Consider the following 17,801-nt stretch of genomic DNA (forward strand, 5'->3'; position numbering starts at 1 on the left):
TGGAGGATGGCAAGGAACACGGTGGCTGGCTTTACGCCGATTCCAAACGGTTGCACCACCGACACGATGCTTGCCGACCACGACAGTCTTGGCGAACCTCGATCAACGAGAAACTTTTTCTCCTTCGTCGTTATTCGATCGATTCCATTAACACCTTTGCTAACGCGGGTAATGACTGTTGATACTTAATAAATAATTTCTTTAATATTTGTATTTATTACAGGATAAACTGTTTGTAAGAACTTAAGTACTTAACAAGCTTCTGACTAGTCTTTTTATGTTTCAGGTTGGAAAAATTCCCCTCTGGAAAGGGCTGTATATATCAACCAAGGGATCACGTGTAAGTATCATCGGCACAAGATTCCACGCTCCCAACTCCCCCGTCTATCCTACGTAACAAGATTGTCGAGAGAAACCAAAGGAGTAGAGCTAAGGAGTTGTTGGTCTGGAGGTGGCTGAAATCAGATTAGCAGCCAGACGCGTAATCGGGGCTTCTCACCAGCGGACATCGCGTTTCTCAGCGAGAAATTGCATCGTCTGATCATCCCTGCTCCTCGTAAAACAATTCCACGTACAAGCACGTTAGAGACATTTTATTTTTCCTTACAAATTTTCGCGTTTAACCTTATTAAATATCAGGATCATTGCTACACGGTTTTCTAAAGAAACTGAAAGACAGCGATTCATAAAGAGAAAGGCATCTGCAACCCCTCGGCCCGCGAGGAACCGTCCAAATCCGACTCGGTTACAACTAGCAACCCCTCTCGCCATCCCGTAACTTACCGTCACCTCATCCCAACACCCTCGATCCCGAGGTGAGGGTGCAGAAAGAACGCGATGGGGTGGCGTTTCATTTTTTGACACCCGGTGTATTTGATTCCACCCTTGTAATAAACCCCAGGGGTTGCCAGCCGTAGGTCCCTTGTCTCCCTACATGTCATATCGACACCTCACCCCAAGGGGTAGATGACTGCTAGGTAATTTGCTTTCTTATTTTCTCCGCGGCCTGGCGACGCGTCCTTCTTCTTCCTCCTTCTCTCTTTTCCCTTCTCGTTCGCACGGTACCGTCTCGGTTGCAATCCCTATCGAAAAATCAGCCTCCCCGTATCCCTGCTACATTTTCCTTTGCCAATTTTCTTCTCGACGGAAAAGGTTTGGCGCTGTTGAAACGCGTTGCCACGAAATCACGTGTGCGTTAGCTGACTTAGGTAAATTTTCGAAGAAATAATCAATTCTCCCTGCAGCTTATTACAGAAAATCGTTGTCTCTCGCGGAAGCATCGGTAAGGGTGAAGTCTGAGGGGTTAGCGGCGTTCCACCCCTGCATCGTCACCCCATTTGCCGGCTTCGCGCTCTTGTTTGTTTCGTAATCTTTAAGATCGGAAGGGTTCGGAGCTCTCGAAACGCCTGATAATCTATTGTCGAGTTCGCCGACAACTTTCCCACCTCGGTTGAACCGATAGAATCGAACCGACTCGATGGGAAATCGAGCCACGGAAAATGAGTATCGATCGTGAAAATCACTCGAGGAAAAATAAAGAATTTTCTTTCGAGTCCGGACAAGAAGATCTAGGAAACACTCTTCGTAACGAGGACGATTCATTTCCGTCGCTGAACGAAGAAACTTCTTGCAGAGAATGGGGAGAAGAAACGAGTAGTGATTAAATATTATGACCAGCGCGATCTTCGAGGACGCGTCCACGAAAAACGTTACTTAGTATAATTAAAAGAACTTTTTGCCAACGGAATCTGTGCGCTCAGCCACGCGACGGGGACACAATTTTCCCATTCCGATCCCTTGATCGCGTTAATCCTACCGTGCGGACAGTTCGCTGTTCTATTTTACTTTGCCCTATTGTCTCGAATCAATTTCACGAGAAACAGAGGACAAGATTTCGCGTGGTACAGCGATCACTCGTTCTGTGACTAATTATCCGAACCAGGAAAGGTAATTAGAAATGCGCGCTCGTATGATGATGATGATGTACGATGAATATGTCTCTCAGACAACTGTAACGTCGTCTTGGACAGAAGCAACAGAGAGACGAGGGTCTGTTAGTGTCAAGAAACGACTCGTCACACGAGGGGTGTACACCCCACACCTACTACAACTTCACCTAACTTTCTCACCGTTTCTGAGCAACCTCCGATTACCCTGGTTACGGGAACAGTCTCCGGTATCCCTGCTTTTGCACGGGATCTCCTCTTAATGAATACTCGCGCGTAAATGTTCGAAACTTCTCGGTAAACTTGTACGAAGGGTCAATAGTTGAATACTTAAATTTTTAACGACGTTACAACGAGCGTAAGGAGACACGAGTGAGTCGTTCGATGGGTTAAGAAAGGAGGAGATTATCGAAGGGTCTCTTGACCACCATGCAAGCGGTGTTTAGCCAGCAATTACTAAGAATCGAAACGCCGCATGCGTTAAGTTACGGGGTTAGGGACATCATCGGAATGCGACCGCTCCTTAATCAGGGTAGTTGCGTTCCCCTTCTGCCTCGCAATCGTCATCGTCTCTGACCAAGAACGACCCAAGAGAGAAGCGAACCGGAGGCGATCCTAGGGTCATTTCCATTCGCTCCTTGCAAAGTGGTATCATTTCCCAAGAGGCTGGGGTCTGCTTTGCTGGCCTTCAAGGTCCTGTGCCGCAGCTGCCCTTCTGCTCCATCGAGTACAGTTCAGTCCACTGGCTCTAAAGATCGATATACTCTCGCCGGGTACAATTCGCGATACGAGGCTATCACTGATAATGAAATTGTCCCTGACAACAGATGTAACCATCAGTCTGGAACTAACTACAGATTCTTGTAATTTTTTCCCCGGCTGCCGCTCGCTGGAATTATGGCCAAACGATTTGCATGGAAATGGGAAGACTTCTGTGTAGATCAACTCAACCAGGAAATTCGAACAAGAACTTTGCGAGTATACAAGGGTAACGATATAAATGGATAGAAATTCTTTGTTTGAAAAAAGCAAAAATTCTATCTGTGACAGTTTATCAAATTGCAGGGCTGCCCGGTCTGGCCGTAAAGGGATGTAAGGGTCGTAAGGTGGAAGGAGGTTTGGGGGTAGCTTATTAGAGGCACGACAGCGGGTCGAGCTCCACCTTGAAACCTCCAACCAACCGCCATCCTGCCGTGAGTCTTACCACCTTGCTTCCTTCCATCCAGCCGTCGCCTTCCTATCTTCTCTCTCCACATCCCCTTTCCCTTACCATCTCTCCCTCTTCCTCTTCTGCTTCTATATAGTTCAAGCACCGTGGAAACGTGGCTGAACATAAAGGGTCGCCTGGGACCGTCGTACTTGCCGTTCGTCTTTAATCTACGAGGTCACCAAGCAACGACAACGACGACGACGAAGACTACCATCCTCCAAGTAAATGAGCACGAGCTGGGCGAAGATGTCGAGGCACATTCGAAAGGTACCGAGTGTTAAGCCAGATTTAATATTCATCCTGACCAGTGGAGATGGAAACATCCTCTTTTTACGTGTCTTTCACTAATACAAAGTTCTTATAGCGTTGAAAGATCTCCCTACGTATGTTTCGAATTGAACATCAGGTCGTCGATACCGAACGGAAATAGGTATCGACGCGTGGTCCCCGGGGATTTGTACTCCTTTACGCAACACCGAGTCCCCCGTGTGTAGCAGTGTGATTCAAAAAGACGGGCCTCGCCAACTTGCCGTGTCTCTCTCCAGGGGGTAGTTTTAAAATTCAACCTCCATACGATGTCTAAGGGGCCACACGCTACACGGTACTCATATCAATCCGTACGATCGATAGAAAAGTAGTCTCCCTGTGTCTAGATAGAGTGGATTCGGGGCCAGGATTATCGACGATTCCCTGCGAATTACACGCGATAAATTCTAACCCCAAGACACCCCTATCTCAAACAATTATCGTAACGCTGTAACTCAGATTTCAATGGGTTTCTTCTCTCTTCCAGCACCTCTTTTCCGTGTAGAAACACCCTGTTACCAATAATCTTATCGACGATCATTTGGATTATTGGTACATTTGCTGTTATTAAGAAATTATTTAACAACGATCGATAACAGCGTCCATAGGTGAATGTTGATTCGTTCGCAAACAGTCTTTCAACCCTTTTTCGATCCTTCATCCGTGTTTCTGTCAGTATTCATCGACTTTGTTCGACAGATCAGCCTGCAGCTATTCTTTTATTATATTTTTTATCACGTCAAACCGTTTACACTGTCCCTGCGCGCGCCTTCTAGCCTCGAGGGAATCCTTGATAATCCAGATTTATTTATCTCTCCCGATAATGTCAGCTACCGCGTACGTGCATTTACAGGACTTCTGTGTTTTTCCATAAATCAAATCCGTGCGTCTGCGACAAAAATTGATCGGCAATTGGGTTAAGTTTCGATTCGCCTCGTTTCTCCCACGCGTCACTCTAATCGTATCGATCGGCTACACTTAATCCATTAATGAACTTCCCTAGCGGGCTGGTTTTACTCTAGCTATCTAGGCTTTTCGTTACACTCTATCGGTTACACAGGATGTAACCTGTAACTGTATCCCTGCCACGATAAACGTTCCCAGTTCCAAATTCTCAGCCTTTAAATTTTCTTTCCCACTCTGGGATTTTCAAGTATCAACGTTCCGCGTAAAGGGTTAACGAGATAAGGATAAGGAAGAAAAAATAGAATCATGTTTTCTCACGACAATTAAACGTTCAACCCCTTATTTCCATCGCTATTCACCCTCGCCAGTTTTGTGTACAATGATTGACTGAAATCCTTTTTTACAGGGCTGGTAAACAGGCGATAGGTCTCCCGATCGTCGCGGAAGACGACGACAAATTCCTCAAATATTTATCTGTCTTTCCCTACAAACCCTTCAATCGTCGCCGCCCCCAAACGCCACTTCCGTTTCACGCTCACAGACTGTGTCAACGCTGACGCCTATCGACGTATGACAAATACCTCATCCCAGATGCTTGCACTTTCTGTCAGCCCTGACAACCGGGACAAAAGGACGAGTCGAAGGGAAGAAAAGATTGGTAAGGGTGGCCGAGTGGGTGTCGTAGAGACACCCGTGGCTTGGCATTTCATCGGAATAAAGTGAAATATCGTGCACACGCGGTTTGTCGTACGAACACCAGAACCTTTTCGCGTATTCTCTTTTCCCAATGTTCTCAGAGTTCTGAAACTTCGCTAAAACTTCAGTTACGTTTCAGAGATTTCGAGAACAAGCTGTACAAGAGCCCTCTTCCTCTACCCAACGATCGAGATTAGGCCGCGTGTGCCTGACACGAGGCGTTAGATTCCAATTAATTTATTTTTCAGCCGTTAATTGTTAAACTTAGATGGGCGGTCGTCGGCAATCCCGCAGTTAGGACTTGGAAGAAAAGAGACGAGATAGGTTGGCGGTAGCGACGATTCAGAAAGGAACAGAGGACCGAGGTGAGAAGGAGACGAACCGTTCGCGTTCGAGAGGGTAGAAAATTCGCCAGGCAGGGTGTAGGAATCGAGACGGGAGAATCGAGAAGTTCGAGAGAGGGATGGAAAGGCGGGAAGCCAAGACGCGACACGAACACTGGATTGGGTTACCGAGATAATTAGAATGATGATTAGGAGCGAAGCACGCCTCGTTGACCAATTCTTTCCCAAACCCTTTCTCCCAGACGAGAACTCTCTTTGCGAAAAGATCAACTTTCTTTTTAAAGGGTAACGAGCTGAACAGGAGGTAAGAACAAATAATTGTACAGTTATCTTATCAATAGGGTCATCGTTAACTTCTTGCGATGGAAATTGATTTACAGATGAGCTCGTCCGTCCTAACTCGACCCCAAAGATGATCAATCGAAATTCATCGAACAGCATCGACAACCATAGGCGAAATCGCTCTCGACAAGCTTCTACGAGCAATATTACAGCACCCCAGTGACACATTTTTACGTTTCTAAGCGTGATTGGTCGTTTAACTTGGTCCCCGTGAGATCGCTTGACCGAATATGGGTAACCATCGTAAAAAAAGGTAAAGGAAAAATAGCTGAGAGAAGGCACGATGGTTCTGAATACGAACATCGCTGTCATTGAAATTACTTATCGTTTCTTCTTCTTCTTTTTAACCATCTTCTTCTTCTTCTTTATAGGTAAGGAGCAGTTCCAGAACACGTATCAGACAATTGGACCTGACTTCGAAGATTCTTCTTCTCTCGGTTACGTTTACGTGCTCGACGCTGCTTAGCTCCATCCGTGTTGAAGTAGATGTGAATATTTGATCGGTCCTTCAACCTTCGCCTCCTTCGCCCTCCCACAACCTTCGCCTCTTACCTAACCCTCGGTCCCAGCTGCGGTGAATTATTTAACGCCCCCAGGGACACCAGTTACCAGCTCTGTATCCATGTGTCAGCGAGATTTTTCAAACTCTTTGTTCGCCTACCATTGTTCTAAGCGTCACCAATGACGCAATGGGTAATTAAGAAATAGTTGATTCATTTTTATACCGTTTATCGTCGTAGAAACTTTATCGATGGATGAATGTAAAATGTACAGCTCATTATTCCTTATTTAAATCTTCAGTTTAATTTCATAGATGATTTTATTATATTAAGCGTCATTTTATTATATTAGTTAGATATAACGAAATGTAAAGTGCTGTACTGTTCGATCAATATTGTTAACAGATTAAAAAATCATTTTTAGATAGGAGGAATATATTTCATGGAAACACGCATTCAAACGATACAATTTGCTTTCATTGTTTTCGACGTCAATGAATTCGCGCAAATGAATATGCGGTCGAGCGTGCAATCACGTTTAGATTGCTTTAATTAATCGGCAAGTACAAGGTGAAAGACAAGTTTGGAATGTTTAACAGCCATTCGGTTTAAATTAAATTATGCTGACCTACATAGAACAAAGAGACCACGTACAGCGATCTCATACGGAAGAGTATAGAAACTTCTAAAGAAACTTAAATCAATGCATCGAGCATAAACTCAAACAAAATTATAAACTTATAAATTTGTCGAAAATAAACTTAATTCTGCAAAATGTTCAATGTTTAAACCATTAAATTAGCCTACATAACACTACATCCATAATAAGATCAGTAAGGTAAGAGCAAAAAATATAATATAATTGTCCGCATTGGCCTGAAATGCGTCAGTCTGTCTTTAGACCCTGAAGAAATAGAAGTCTTTATTATTATCTTTTACAGTCGGTTTACAAATTAGGACGTTAATTATAATTTAATTGCAAAATTAAATCACCCGTAAAAAGAAGTCTCAAATTCGACATTAGCGCCAACTATACAAAAGAGCTTGATACTACTCGACGACTTATTCACTTATCGATCAACCCATTGGAAAGTCGGTAATTCATTAATAGCAGAACATCGGTCGATAAATTCAGTTTCCGCGCATTGCATACAGCTGCAACAATGACCGAATTCGAGACTACCATTACTACCGCGAGGGGTCCTCGACACCCCAAGTGCGTTCGCATGGGGGCGCCTAGGACCCCTCGTAGACCAAATTGAAGACCACGTTTATTACCATATGGGATCCTAGGAACCCCAAGCGCGTTCGACTGGGGCGTCTAGGACCCCCGTAGACCTAATTGAAGACTCCGTTTACTGCCATCTGGGATCCTAGAAACCCCAAGTGCGTTCGGCTGGGGCGCCTAGGACCCCTCGTAGACCAAATTGAAGACCACGTTTATTACCATCTGGGATCCTAGGAACCCCAAGCGCGTTCGACTGGGGTGTCTAGGACCCCTCGTAGACCTAATTGAAGACTACGTTTACTGCCATCTGGGATCCTAGAAACCCCAAGTGCGTTCGGCTGGGGTGCCCAGGACCCCTCGTAGACCAAATTGAAGACCACGTTTATTACCATCTGGGATCCTAGGAACCCCAAGCGCGTTCGACTGGGGTGTCTAGGACCCCTCGTAGACCTAATTGAAGACTACGTTTACTGCCATCTGGGATCCTAGAAACCCCAAGTGCGTTCGGCAGGGGTGTCTAGGACCCCCCGTAGACGGAATTGAAGACTTCATTTGCTGCCATCTGGGGTCACATTTATTTTACTTTTTCCAGTTATTTATATAATTTTATCACTCATTAGAGGCCATGGCCATCTCGGTATCCCTTACATCGCTGCATACTTTTTATCCCTATATTCTTTTCATCCCTACATTCTTTTCATCCCTACATTCTTTTCACCCCTACATTCCTTACGTCGCTTCATCCCATAAATCCCTTCATTCTTTTCACCCCTACATTCCTTACGTCACTTCATCCCTTACATCCCTACATTCTTTTCATCCCTACATTCCTTACATCTCTTCATCCCTTAAACCCCTACATTCTTATCATCCCTACATTCTTATCATCCCTACACTGTTTTCATCTCTTCATCCCTTACATCCCTACACTGTTTTCATCTCTTCATCCCTTACATCCCTACATTCATTTCATCCCTACATTCTTTTCATCCAAAAATTGAGCAAAATTTAGTTCCTTTTTTCGCCACCAGATGGCGCTGATTCGACGTCGAAATTTTAGTTCACATTTTTGCCGCCAGAGGGCCAAAAATTGAGCATGATTTAGTTCCTTTTTCCAAAACCAGATGGCGCTGATTCGACATCGAAATTTTAGTTCACATTTTTGCCGCCAGAGGGCCAAAAATTGAGCATGATTTAGTTCCTTTTTCCAAAACCAGATGGCGCTGATTCGACATCGAAATTTTAGTTCACATTTTTGCCGCCAGAGGGCCAAAAATTGAGCATGATTGAGTTCCTTTTTCCAAAACCAGATGGCGCTGATTCGACATCGAAATTTTAGTTCACATTTTTGCCGCCAGAGGGCCAAAAATTGAGCATGATTTAGTTCCTTTTTCCAAAACCAGATGGCGCTGATTCGACATCGAAATTTTAGTTCACATTTTTGCCGCCAGGGGGCCAAAAATTGAGCATGATTTAGTTCCTTTTTCCAAAACCAGAGGGCGCTGATTCGACATCGAAATTTTAGTTCACATTTTTGCCGCTGGGGGTCGCTATTTTCGAAAATTTTGCGAAAAAATAAACTTACCTTTACTTACCTTTACTTACCTTTACTCGAAGCAGTCTACTCGAAGCAGTCTTTACTATATTTATTATAAGAGATGCAGAGATGTAAGGAATGTAGGGATGAATGGAATATAGGGATGAAAGGAATGCAGGGATGAAAAGTATGTAGGGATGTAAAGGATGTAGGGATGTAAAGGATGTAGGGATGTAAGGGATCAAGCAATGTAAGGAATACTGAGTGGTAAGGGTTGCTGGGATGTAAGGAATACAGTGATATAAGGGTGCAGAGATATAGTGGAATTAGAGATATAAAGAGTGCAGGCGGAAGTAACAAAATCAACACGTTCGTCCTCCCAAGGAGTTTATTCAATAAGCTAAGAAGATAATTACAGCAAATTAAATGAACGCAGAAAATAAAATAAGGGTATATGTATGCCCAGTCGAACGCACTTGGGGTTTCTAGGATCCCAGATGGCAGCAAATGTAGTCTTCAATTCGGTCTACGGGGGGTCCTGGACACCCCAGTCGAACGCAATTGGGGTTTCTAAGATCCCAGATGGCACTAAATGTAGTCTTCAATTCGGTCTACGGGGGGTCCTGGACACCCCAGTCGAACGCAATTGGGGTTTCTAAGATCCCAGATGGCACTAAACGTAGTCTTCAATTCGGTCTACGAGGGGTCCTAGACACCCCACTCGAACGCACTTGGGGTTTCTAAGATCCCAGATGGCACGAAACGTAGTCTTCAATTCGGTCTACGAGGGGTCCTAGACACCCCACTCGAACGCACTTGGGGTTTCTAAGATCCCAGATGGCACGAAACGTAGTCTTCAATTCGGTCTACGAGGGGTCCTAGACACCCCACTCGAACGCACTTGGGGTTCCTAGGATCCCAAATGGTAGTAGTAGTAGTCTTCAATTCGATTTACGTGGGATCCTAGACACCCCAGTCGAACGCGCTTGGGGTTTCTAGGATCCCAGATGGCAGCAAATGTCTTCAACTCGGTCTACGAGGGGTCCTAGACACCCCAGTTTAACGCAATTGGGGTTTCTAAGACCCCAGATAACAAATTTTAGCAATCTACAGAATAAAATCTAACCGAGAATGTTTTGATATCGTCGTGTTAGTTAATTCATAGTTATATGTTTATTCAAAAAGTGATAATAAATTATCGTTTATGAAGTACAATGTGGTTTCGGTATACCCTTTCGAATGCTCGTGCTTTTCTCAGTGTCGCAAGTGCTGAAACGTGTAAACAATGTAGCAGCCGAGGTAAAATAATCACGCCGATACAATCGGTGCAACGTTTGTTTGCAACAAACGTGCAATGCCCCACGGTCGGTGAAGTTATCGAACAATGGAGCGAACGGTTTAAAAAGGAAAGTATTCCAGAACCCGTAGAATCGATCGAGCACATCGTTGCACACATTCTAGGCACTAAGAAGGTATTAAACGAATTAAATGTTGAATTCATTCATTACGTACTTTTATTCTTTTATTTTGTTTTGTTCTTTATTAACCGGCTGTTGCGGTCATCAGCCGGCCTTTGCTCTTTTCAAGATACTTGCTTTATTGACCTCGTTATGATTATTTATTATAAAAGAAAATAATAAGATCTCGGTGGAAATTTATTTTCAGATATTAGATCTCGTTAACACGCGAAATAAACGACTTACTTCGAAGCAATGTGATAAATTGGAATCACTGTGCGAATGTCGATTATCTAGGTAAAAACGTTATCATCAAATCCTTAAATAACTATGTTTGTTACTCCTTTTTATATCCTCCACAGAATGCCAGTGCAGTATATAATAGGAGAATGGGATTTTCGAGATATTACTCTAAAATTAGTTCCACCAATTTTTATTCCACGGCCGGAAACTGAAATGTTAGTTCATTATGTTTTAAAGGCATTAAATTCTTCTCAAAATAAAAACCATGAAATTTTAGAAGTTGGATGCGGTTCTGGACCGATATCTCTTTCCATTGCGCATACTAATAAAACAGTAATTATCATAATGTTAATGGAACATGCGCTATATTTTAATTTAAAATAATGATGTTATGTTTTAGGCAAATTGTATAGCGATCGATTCGAATCCAGATGCTTGCGAACTAACTAAAGAAAATCGAGACAGATTAGGGTTAGAAAAACAAGTTGCAATTATGCATGCGACACTACAAGAGAATGGAACGATTGATCTTTCAAATGTATTAAGTGGCCCGAAAGACCTTGATTTAAATTCGAAAACTTTTGATTTTATCGTCAGCAATCCCCCATACGTGTCGACTAAGCAGATACCTACCTTAACTCCCGAGATTAAAATGTAAATCAATCATAATTTCCATTTAAATGTCGCAAATAGTAATCTTTAATTATTTAATTTTACGCTTTAGTTTTGAAGACTTGCCAGCACTTGATGGAGGAGAAGATGGTTTAAAAATCATTAAACCCCTGTTGAAATACAGTGCTACAGCTTTGAAGCCTGGTGGACGTTTGCTTTTAGAAGTTGACCCAACTCATCCTGAATACATACAATTTTTCACGAAAAAATATTCAATGTTCAATCTTCGATACGAACATACGTACAAAGATTTTTGTAATAACGAACGATTTGTTGAAGTATCAAAGATATCATAAAAATGATTTCCACAAGACATTATTTACATTTATATAATTAAATGCGATATTTAAAATAATTTATTTGCCCTTAATCAATTATAAAATTGCATGTGTTATAAGAAATCGATCCTTACTGTTTAAATAAATAATTCTTAACGAAGAAGATGAACCTACTTGTATGATATGTACAATGAAACAAGCAATATTATTTTTCAACTATGACAATATTATTGCAATGTTATATGAATGAAATATCTTTTATCGGATGTTAGAATGAATAAGTTTATATAAATACGTTCGATGTGATAATACAAACATTATCAATAAAAAGTGTACGTATAAAAAATTCCTGAAATATTTACACGAGTATAATTTTTAAATACCGATTTAAATATATCTAGCATCGAATGTATGCATTCCTAACTTTCAAGGATTAAAAAGACCTTGCTATCACTCACCAACGTGATCATTTATCGTGGAGAGAATTTGTCCAATTCTTTTTTAATCGAGGCTATCAATGGTACTGCCGGATCCTCTGGCGAAAGTTGACAGTCAGTAAGTATACGTCTTGTGTCTATATCTGGTAAATTAGGTCTATGAAACGGACCAGCACTCAATGGTCTGCTCCCCCAACCGCTACGAGACTGAGGTGGTTTACAATGTTCATTAACACTTTCCTCGACGGATTTTCCCGGTAATGAAGTACGGGGTCTTGGCTTGATTTCGGTTACCGGTGTTGTCGTAGGACTGAAAAGAAAAATAATCGATGAGTTTAAGGAGCCAGGAAACGTTGGATCACACTGGTGATATAAAATAAAATTATAGACACCTGATATAGATAGATCTTCCTTTGGTCTCTGAAAAAATTGTAAGGACATCTGGGGCATGTATCGCGGAAGTTGGTCGAGTTGACTGCTCATTCTTTGGATCTCTACTTCCAAAAAGACTGAAGGAATCCTCCAGCAGCTCGTGAAGCCTTCTTCTTGCTCTTCCTACAGGACCAGATGGTGCTACATACGTTGGATCAACATCGGTTCCAGATGTACCATTACCTTAATAACATTAAATAAATTTTTCATCTAAATTACACAGTGAACTTAAAAGAAAATCATACCTTCTGTGGACATGTGCTGTCTACGAAGATTCCAAACAATAGGACCCACAACTCCAGGATCTCTGATCGCGCTTGAAGTTCGCGCAAAAATTCTATCAATTGGTTCATCTCCTCTGAAAACATTCGCGTAATCGTTATCCCGTCTCGCCAGTTCTGGAGAATCTATGTCCAAATGTTTCACCTAAAGGGAAAAAATGTTGGTTATTCTTTAACTTCCAGTAAATTGTACAAGTAAACATACCATAACTGGTTCAAGAACTCTGGAAAGTGGCTCGACGCTTTTCATGCTGGGGAACTGTTTGCAAGAGGGCATGGAGAGGTAAGAATGCGGCGAAGCAGTGGCTTCTTCGTCTTGCCTGCTATAATTGTTTTCCAAAGAATCAAAAGTTTCTAAGTGATCGGCAATCACATCTGTTGAATCGGAAGTCCTAGACGTATCCATAACATTTGTCTCAGACATTCTCCCATGTGCTAATCTATATATTGTATAAAAAGCAATTAATAAAAGACATTATCTAATAATTAAGTGTTTCCCTTTATTTATCTTTGATTTTCCTACCTCGATCTCTTCGGAGGATGTTCCCATGGGCTTGGTTCACGCGCCTTTCTTTTCTGTTCCTCGTCGTTGTCGCTTGAAACCTCGTGAATACTTGCGTCTAGACTGTCAGGACTTTCAAGAGACACCGGAGTCCTCGATAAACTGCCAGGAGTCTGTCTGTGACTGGTACCGTCAGTCTGCGAAGAAGGATCGATAAAGCTGTATACATGATATAAAAGTATATACCCAAGAAAGATGTAAAATACTTTGGCTTCTACTTCTGATGTCGAGAAAGCATTGTCAAGATCGGCAGTGGCTTGTATGTAATCCCGTTTCTTCTTCAGAAGATGATGAGTCGGTGGCGCAGCTACCGCGCTATGCGCTCTTTTTCTTTTTGCCGCAAAAATTAATCCCGCAACAATCAAGGCTAAGAGAATAAAACCTGCACTTGCTGCACCAATTAACAACCAGGCATCCCTTCTTCTCGAAAGAGCCAGTGGTTGAGTTTCTTTCAAATAAGCTACGTACATGGAAAAATATATAAGAGAATATTATAATATATATAATGCATGACTAATTACAAACACTTACGCTCACTTTGAATAATAACTGGTGCACCAAGCTCCAGTGCGACTTCCTGAGGTGATAACAGAGCCATATCTCTGGCTGCTGTTTCAGCAGGCACAGGTTTGCCACCTAAGTGAACAGAATAGATCAACTTGGTAGCACCACTTTCGGTCACGCTTGTATTTTGCATTCTAACTTGAACGGTTTGATCTCCAGGATGATCCAACAAACGGAACTCTGAACGTTTATTCACGTTTGTCTGCTCTGTACTAATATTGTTTAATATCTGCTGTTTGGAACGATTACTCAAGGAAAATGGTGACAAAGAAGATGAATTAGAGGATACATCTATATACTCGGTAGTACTTTCGTTGAAATCCACTGGTGTAGTTGTAGATACATTTTCATTTAATACTTCTTCTTGAATGAGACTCGACGTTTTCAAGTACTCGTCCACTGAAGTATGATCTTTGTGATTCTCGATATTACTGATGTCAGGTTTTGGTAGAAGAGTATTTCTGAACTTGGATATTTGGAATTCTGAATCTGTTCGAGCTGTTAATTTACTTTTCTCAATCATTTCTTTCTGGCTATGGGCAACGTCTGGCTAAAAACGAATATCGATAGAATATTGATAAAACAATTCTATAAAACATCTTTAACAAATATACCTTTCTTTCAACAAGTGTTTGATCTCTTGCCACCCTTCGAAGTCTTGGATCTGTTTGCAAAAGACCTAAGTGACGTTGCTGTTGTCTCGAGAATGCGGTTCTATATAAACGTGCTAATCTCAATTCGATCTTAGGCGGTACAGTTTCACCAGCTCGTAATACTGTCAGCAACCAGTACCTGAAAAAAATATTACACATTAAAATCAGTGAGTGCTTTCATAGAATGTAATCGTTAATAAAAACCTAGGCCCAGGATCTTCTCCGATAAGAACTCCGATATTTTGATCCTCGTCCTCGTCAAATGTAGGGGTTGGTTCGATACAGGAAGTACACTTTGGGTCGTAAGAGTCAGTTCGATGCGGGGATATTGGTTCATGATTATCTTTATCTTCGACAGGTGAGTAAAGCGTTACCGTATGATGAATTGTTCTAGTTTCATAAAAGGTCAATCCTTGATTAGGATCCACCCATGGTGGAGCATCTTTAGCGTCGGTCCAGAAGAAGTCTTGAAGATGAACCCTTCGTCCAGGCAGGTGTTCGATTAATATAATCTCGTCCTCTAAAAAAAAAAAGCACCGAGTTAGAAATTTGCGAAAAATGCTTAAATGTCAGGAATAAAATTTATTAGAAATTCAAACCAGCTGCAAAATTTTTATTGAAAGTTACAAAAAGAAAAGGATGAAGGTGAACGTATTGCTGTGCGAAAGCTTCACTTTCCCAGGAATTTATTGGACGTCGATAAGGACAATGACCTAAAGTCATGCGAATCGCTGGCAACGACATGCGACATCAACATGACAAAGATGAGCCGATTGTAAACTCACTGCCACGCTAAGCACAACTTGTACCTGTACCAGGAGTTTAAAAAATGATGTGCTCGTGGAAATAAGCAGAAGACTTTAACCCTTTGTTAAGGGGAGCCAGATAGAGTCTGGCATGTGGCATTCATTGCATGTCCAATCATTTGAAACGTCCTGTATAAGTATGGATAGGGTTAAAATACTGTCTTCCGTGTCTGTAGAAGGGAGAAAGGAGGAATAGTTGAGGAATTATTGAAATTCATATTTCGCTGGAAACAGGAAACGAGGAAGTTATTGCCATCGTATAATTCATCGCGTGCTGTCGCTCGGTTTACTGTCCTCTAAGATTAACAGTGTCTCTTTCAGTGTCATTAACAAGGACATTATTCGCAATATGTTAGTCATGCAATCTCTAATTTAATTATATCCGCGTTTAAAGGGTGAAATCAGAATTCCTGTAATACAGTTTGAACATTTTTTCCTGCATGAAATTAAGGCAATAAACTATTTCACGCAGGTTTTCGTATGTACTTCTGAACGTATTGTTTTGTTTTGTAAGGACGACCTGATTTTATGGTCCGTTTGCGGTTCCGCTCCGGAAGTATCATCCAAGTTCCGCGTGCTCAATGCCGTCTGCAATTTTCTGATCAGACTATACGCTAATTCGATGTAGCTATCGATCGCGATATTAATTTTCTGAAAATTGATCGATCCCAATGGATCGTCGACCGCTGAAACTTTTCACACGTTTATGTAAAGACTCGGTGATGCACACCTTGGGTATATTTAGTCGGTGGTGGTAGTGTTAAATCGATAGCGGGGCAAGTTCCTATGGTGAAAATAATGTAAATTGATTCTGATTCAAGCACGCGGCTTTACCTTCGATTCCGCTACACTCTTTGTCTTTTCAACCCCCTTCAAACCCGTTACGAATTATTGCTGATTGTGTAGGTAAACTCTCACCTGTTATCGAGAACACGGAAGTTTGTTGGTAACAGCTCGATCGCACGATATTGTCAATCTATCGTCACGAAAGGGATGTACTAAGTTTCCCTAACAAATTTCCCTTTGCATTATTATATTCTCTTAGAAAGTTTACAAGATAAGTTGATGCAACTTCGGTGCACGCAGCTCCGCTATTCAAGTTCAATATCATTCGTATCCAACAGATAGTTCCGGTTGCATGGAAGGGTTGAAAGGCGGCGTGACCGGGACCGGTACGAAATCCTCGTCGTGTCAGCAAATGGTATAGTACTTACATAAAACGCGACGTGTACCTGTACGTATACGTACGTAGTTACGTACGAAGAAGCGTGCCGGCGATAATAATATCGATTTACTCGACGCACACCAGCAGCTGACCGCTGAATTACTTAAGCTGTCTTCTAGATTTCTGCCACCTAGTTTCCTCGGCGACACCGTTTCGAGTAGCCCGACACGAAACTTCGTGCGGTACTCTAATACACACGGTCACGGAACTTTGATTCCTATGACGTAGGAAGCTGTTCAACCTCGCCACAAAGCACATTGCGATATAGGTGTACGTATACATATATACCTTGATGAATCTGTTTCGAAAGGTGCGCGCCAATGGTAGGGCGAATGAATCGGAATCGATACGTCTGACTAGATTAAATATTTCCCAGTTACATCCCTATTTGTTTTTTTTTTTGTTAATATTTCAAATCGTTCCGACGTGTGAATGATTTAAAAATAATTAGCAGTTCGTCGTGGTGGAAACGATACAAAGACAAAAGTGAAGAAACGAATGAGAAAGTAAAAGGAAAAGAAACAGGCATACGCAGATTTAAATGTATCGCAATTAGCTAACATAATTATTTTAATCAGTCTGTTTCGTCTTACAAATCCTTTCCTTGCCGGTACATAATGTACCAAGCGACAAAAGTTTGAATTAAAAAAAAAAAAGAAAAAAGAAAAGGGAAACTGACCAGCTCCCGGTGGAAGGGAAGCTTGTACTCTCAGGATGTTTGAATTTTCTTGTAGAAATATTAGGATTTGTACGATTGCGCCGAAAGAAACCGATAACACAGTACGGAAAACACCGCACACCAGCATCGCGCCGGATGCGCTCCGGTCTACTAAGAATACGCTGTTCACGTTTCTACTACGCTACATCAGAGATGTCCAAGGGAGCTATGGACTTCTCCCACTTTCTCTCGTTTCCCCTCGAATAGTTTATGATAAACAAGGTAGAGAACAGAGTCTATCTTCCTCTGTCACAATCTATTCGAGGGGAAAATGTATAAAGTAGGGGAACCTCGAGCCCCCTTGCATATCTCTGCGCTACATGCACGGTTGTACAACATTGATTCATGGCGCAGGCGCGTTTCCCCGCGCATGCGCACAGTATACTTTGCTTTTTCATCAAACGAAATAACTATTTTTTTTTTTTTTCAATTTAAAAAGCGTAGCAGCTTACCACATC

The 17,801-nt window shown here is 42.0% G+C and overlaps 3 protein-coding genes across 18 annotated transcripts in view; 2 read left to right on the forward strand and 1 right to left on the reverse strand.

Annotated features, from left to right (window-relative positions):
- Positions 1-7,027, forward strand: part of LOC114874264 (runt-related transcription factor 1-like) — a 78,216-nt gene extending 71,189 nt beyond the window's left edge. For 7 of the 13 annotated variants that reach the window (XM_029183397.2, XM_029183398.2, XM_029183409.2 and 4 more), the window contains exons 9-14: positions 287-2,934; positions 3,012-3,423; positions 4,775-5,026; positions 5,313-5,712; positions 5,789-6,003; positions 6,122-7,027. The gene's annotated coding sequence lies outside the window, so the exon portion shown is untranslated. Of the gene's footprint in view, positions 1-286; positions 2,935-3,011; positions 3,424-3,520; positions 3,966-4,774; positions 5,027-5,312; positions 5,713-5,788; positions 6,004-6,121 lie in introns of those variants that run through there. The other 6 variants (XM_046287299.1, XM_029183399.2, XM_029183402.2 and 3 more) reach the window with 6 other exon arrangements.
- Positions 7,028-10,110: 3,083 nt separating this feature from the next.
- LOC114874241 (MTRF1L release factor glutamine methyltransferase) lies at positions 10,111-11,825 on the forward strand. The gene is made up of 5 exons (XM_029183361.2): positions 10,111-10,487; positions 10,681-10,769; positions 10,835-11,048; positions 11,116-11,369; positions 11,440-11,825. The coding sequence occupies exons 1-5, from the start codon at positions 10,230-10,232 to the stop codon at positions 11,681-11,683; spliced, it is 1,059 nt and encodes a 352-aa protein (XP_029039194.2). The 5' UTR covers positions 10,111-10,229; the 3' UTR covers positions 11,684-11,825.
- A 102-nt stretch (positions 11,826-11,927) lies between these two features.
- Positions 11,928-17,785, reverse strand: LOC114874237. 4 transcript variants are annotated; one of them, XM_029183353.2, is made up of 11 exons: positions 17,305-17,785; positions 14,799-15,114; positions 14,556-14,733; positions 14,251-14,491; positions 13,909-14,013; positions 13,584-13,837; positions 13,339-13,514; positions 13,021-13,255; positions 12,780-12,960; positions 12,495-12,717; positions 11,928-12,412 (listed from the first exon to the last, which is right to left on the reverse strand). In XM_029183353.2, exons 1-11 carry the CDS (start codon positions 17,429-17,431, stop codon positions 12,136-12,138), a joined length of 2,313 nt encoding a protein of 770 aa, XP_029039186.1. In that variant the 5' UTR covers positions 17,432-17,785; the 3' UTR covers positions 11,928-12,135. The 4 variants fall into 4 exon arrangements, with proteins under 4 accessions (XP_029039186.1, XP_029039184.2, XP_029039185.2 ...); XM_029183351.2 differs by having other exon boundaries at positions 13,915-14,491; XM_029183352.2 differs by having other exon boundaries at positions 13,596-13,837; positions 13,909-14,491.
- Between the last annotated feature and the right edge of the window lie 16 nt (positions 17,786-17,801).

This window comes from Osmia bicornis, chromosome 10 (genome assembly GCF_907164935.1).
Source record: "Osmia bicornis bicornis chromosome 10, iOsmBic2.1, whole genome shotgun sequence".
In the NCBI taxonomy this organism is placed as follows: domain Eukaryota; kingdom Metazoa; phylum Arthropoda; class Insecta; order Hymenoptera; family Megachilidae; genus Osmia; species Osmia bicornis.

Coding starts and splice junctions, on each gene's coding strand:
- LOC114874241 (XM_029183361.2), top strand. CDS start 10,230: ATGTGGTTTCGGTATACCCTTTCGAATGCTCGTGCTTTTCTCAGTGTC. Junction 11,049..11,115: donor TTGCGCATACTAATAAAACA/GTAATTATCATA, acceptor GTTATGTTTTAG/GCAAATTGTATAGCGATCGA. Junction 11,370..11,439: donor TTAACTCCCGAGATTAAAAT/GTAAATCAATCA, acceptor TTTACGCTTTAG/TTTTGAAGACTTGCCAGCAC.
- LOC114874237 (XM_029183350.2), bottom strand. CDS start 17,431: ATGCTGGTGTGCGGTGTTTTCCGTACTGTGTTATCGGTTTCTTTCGGC. Junction 14,492..14,555: donor AAACACTTGTTGAAAGAAAG/GTATATTTGTTA, acceptor ATTCGTTTTTAG/CCAGACGTTGCCCATAGCCA. Junction 13,515..13,583: donor CATCAGAAGTAGAAGCCAAA/GTATTTTACATC, acceptor CCTTCTTCGCAG/ACTGACGGTACCAGTCACAG.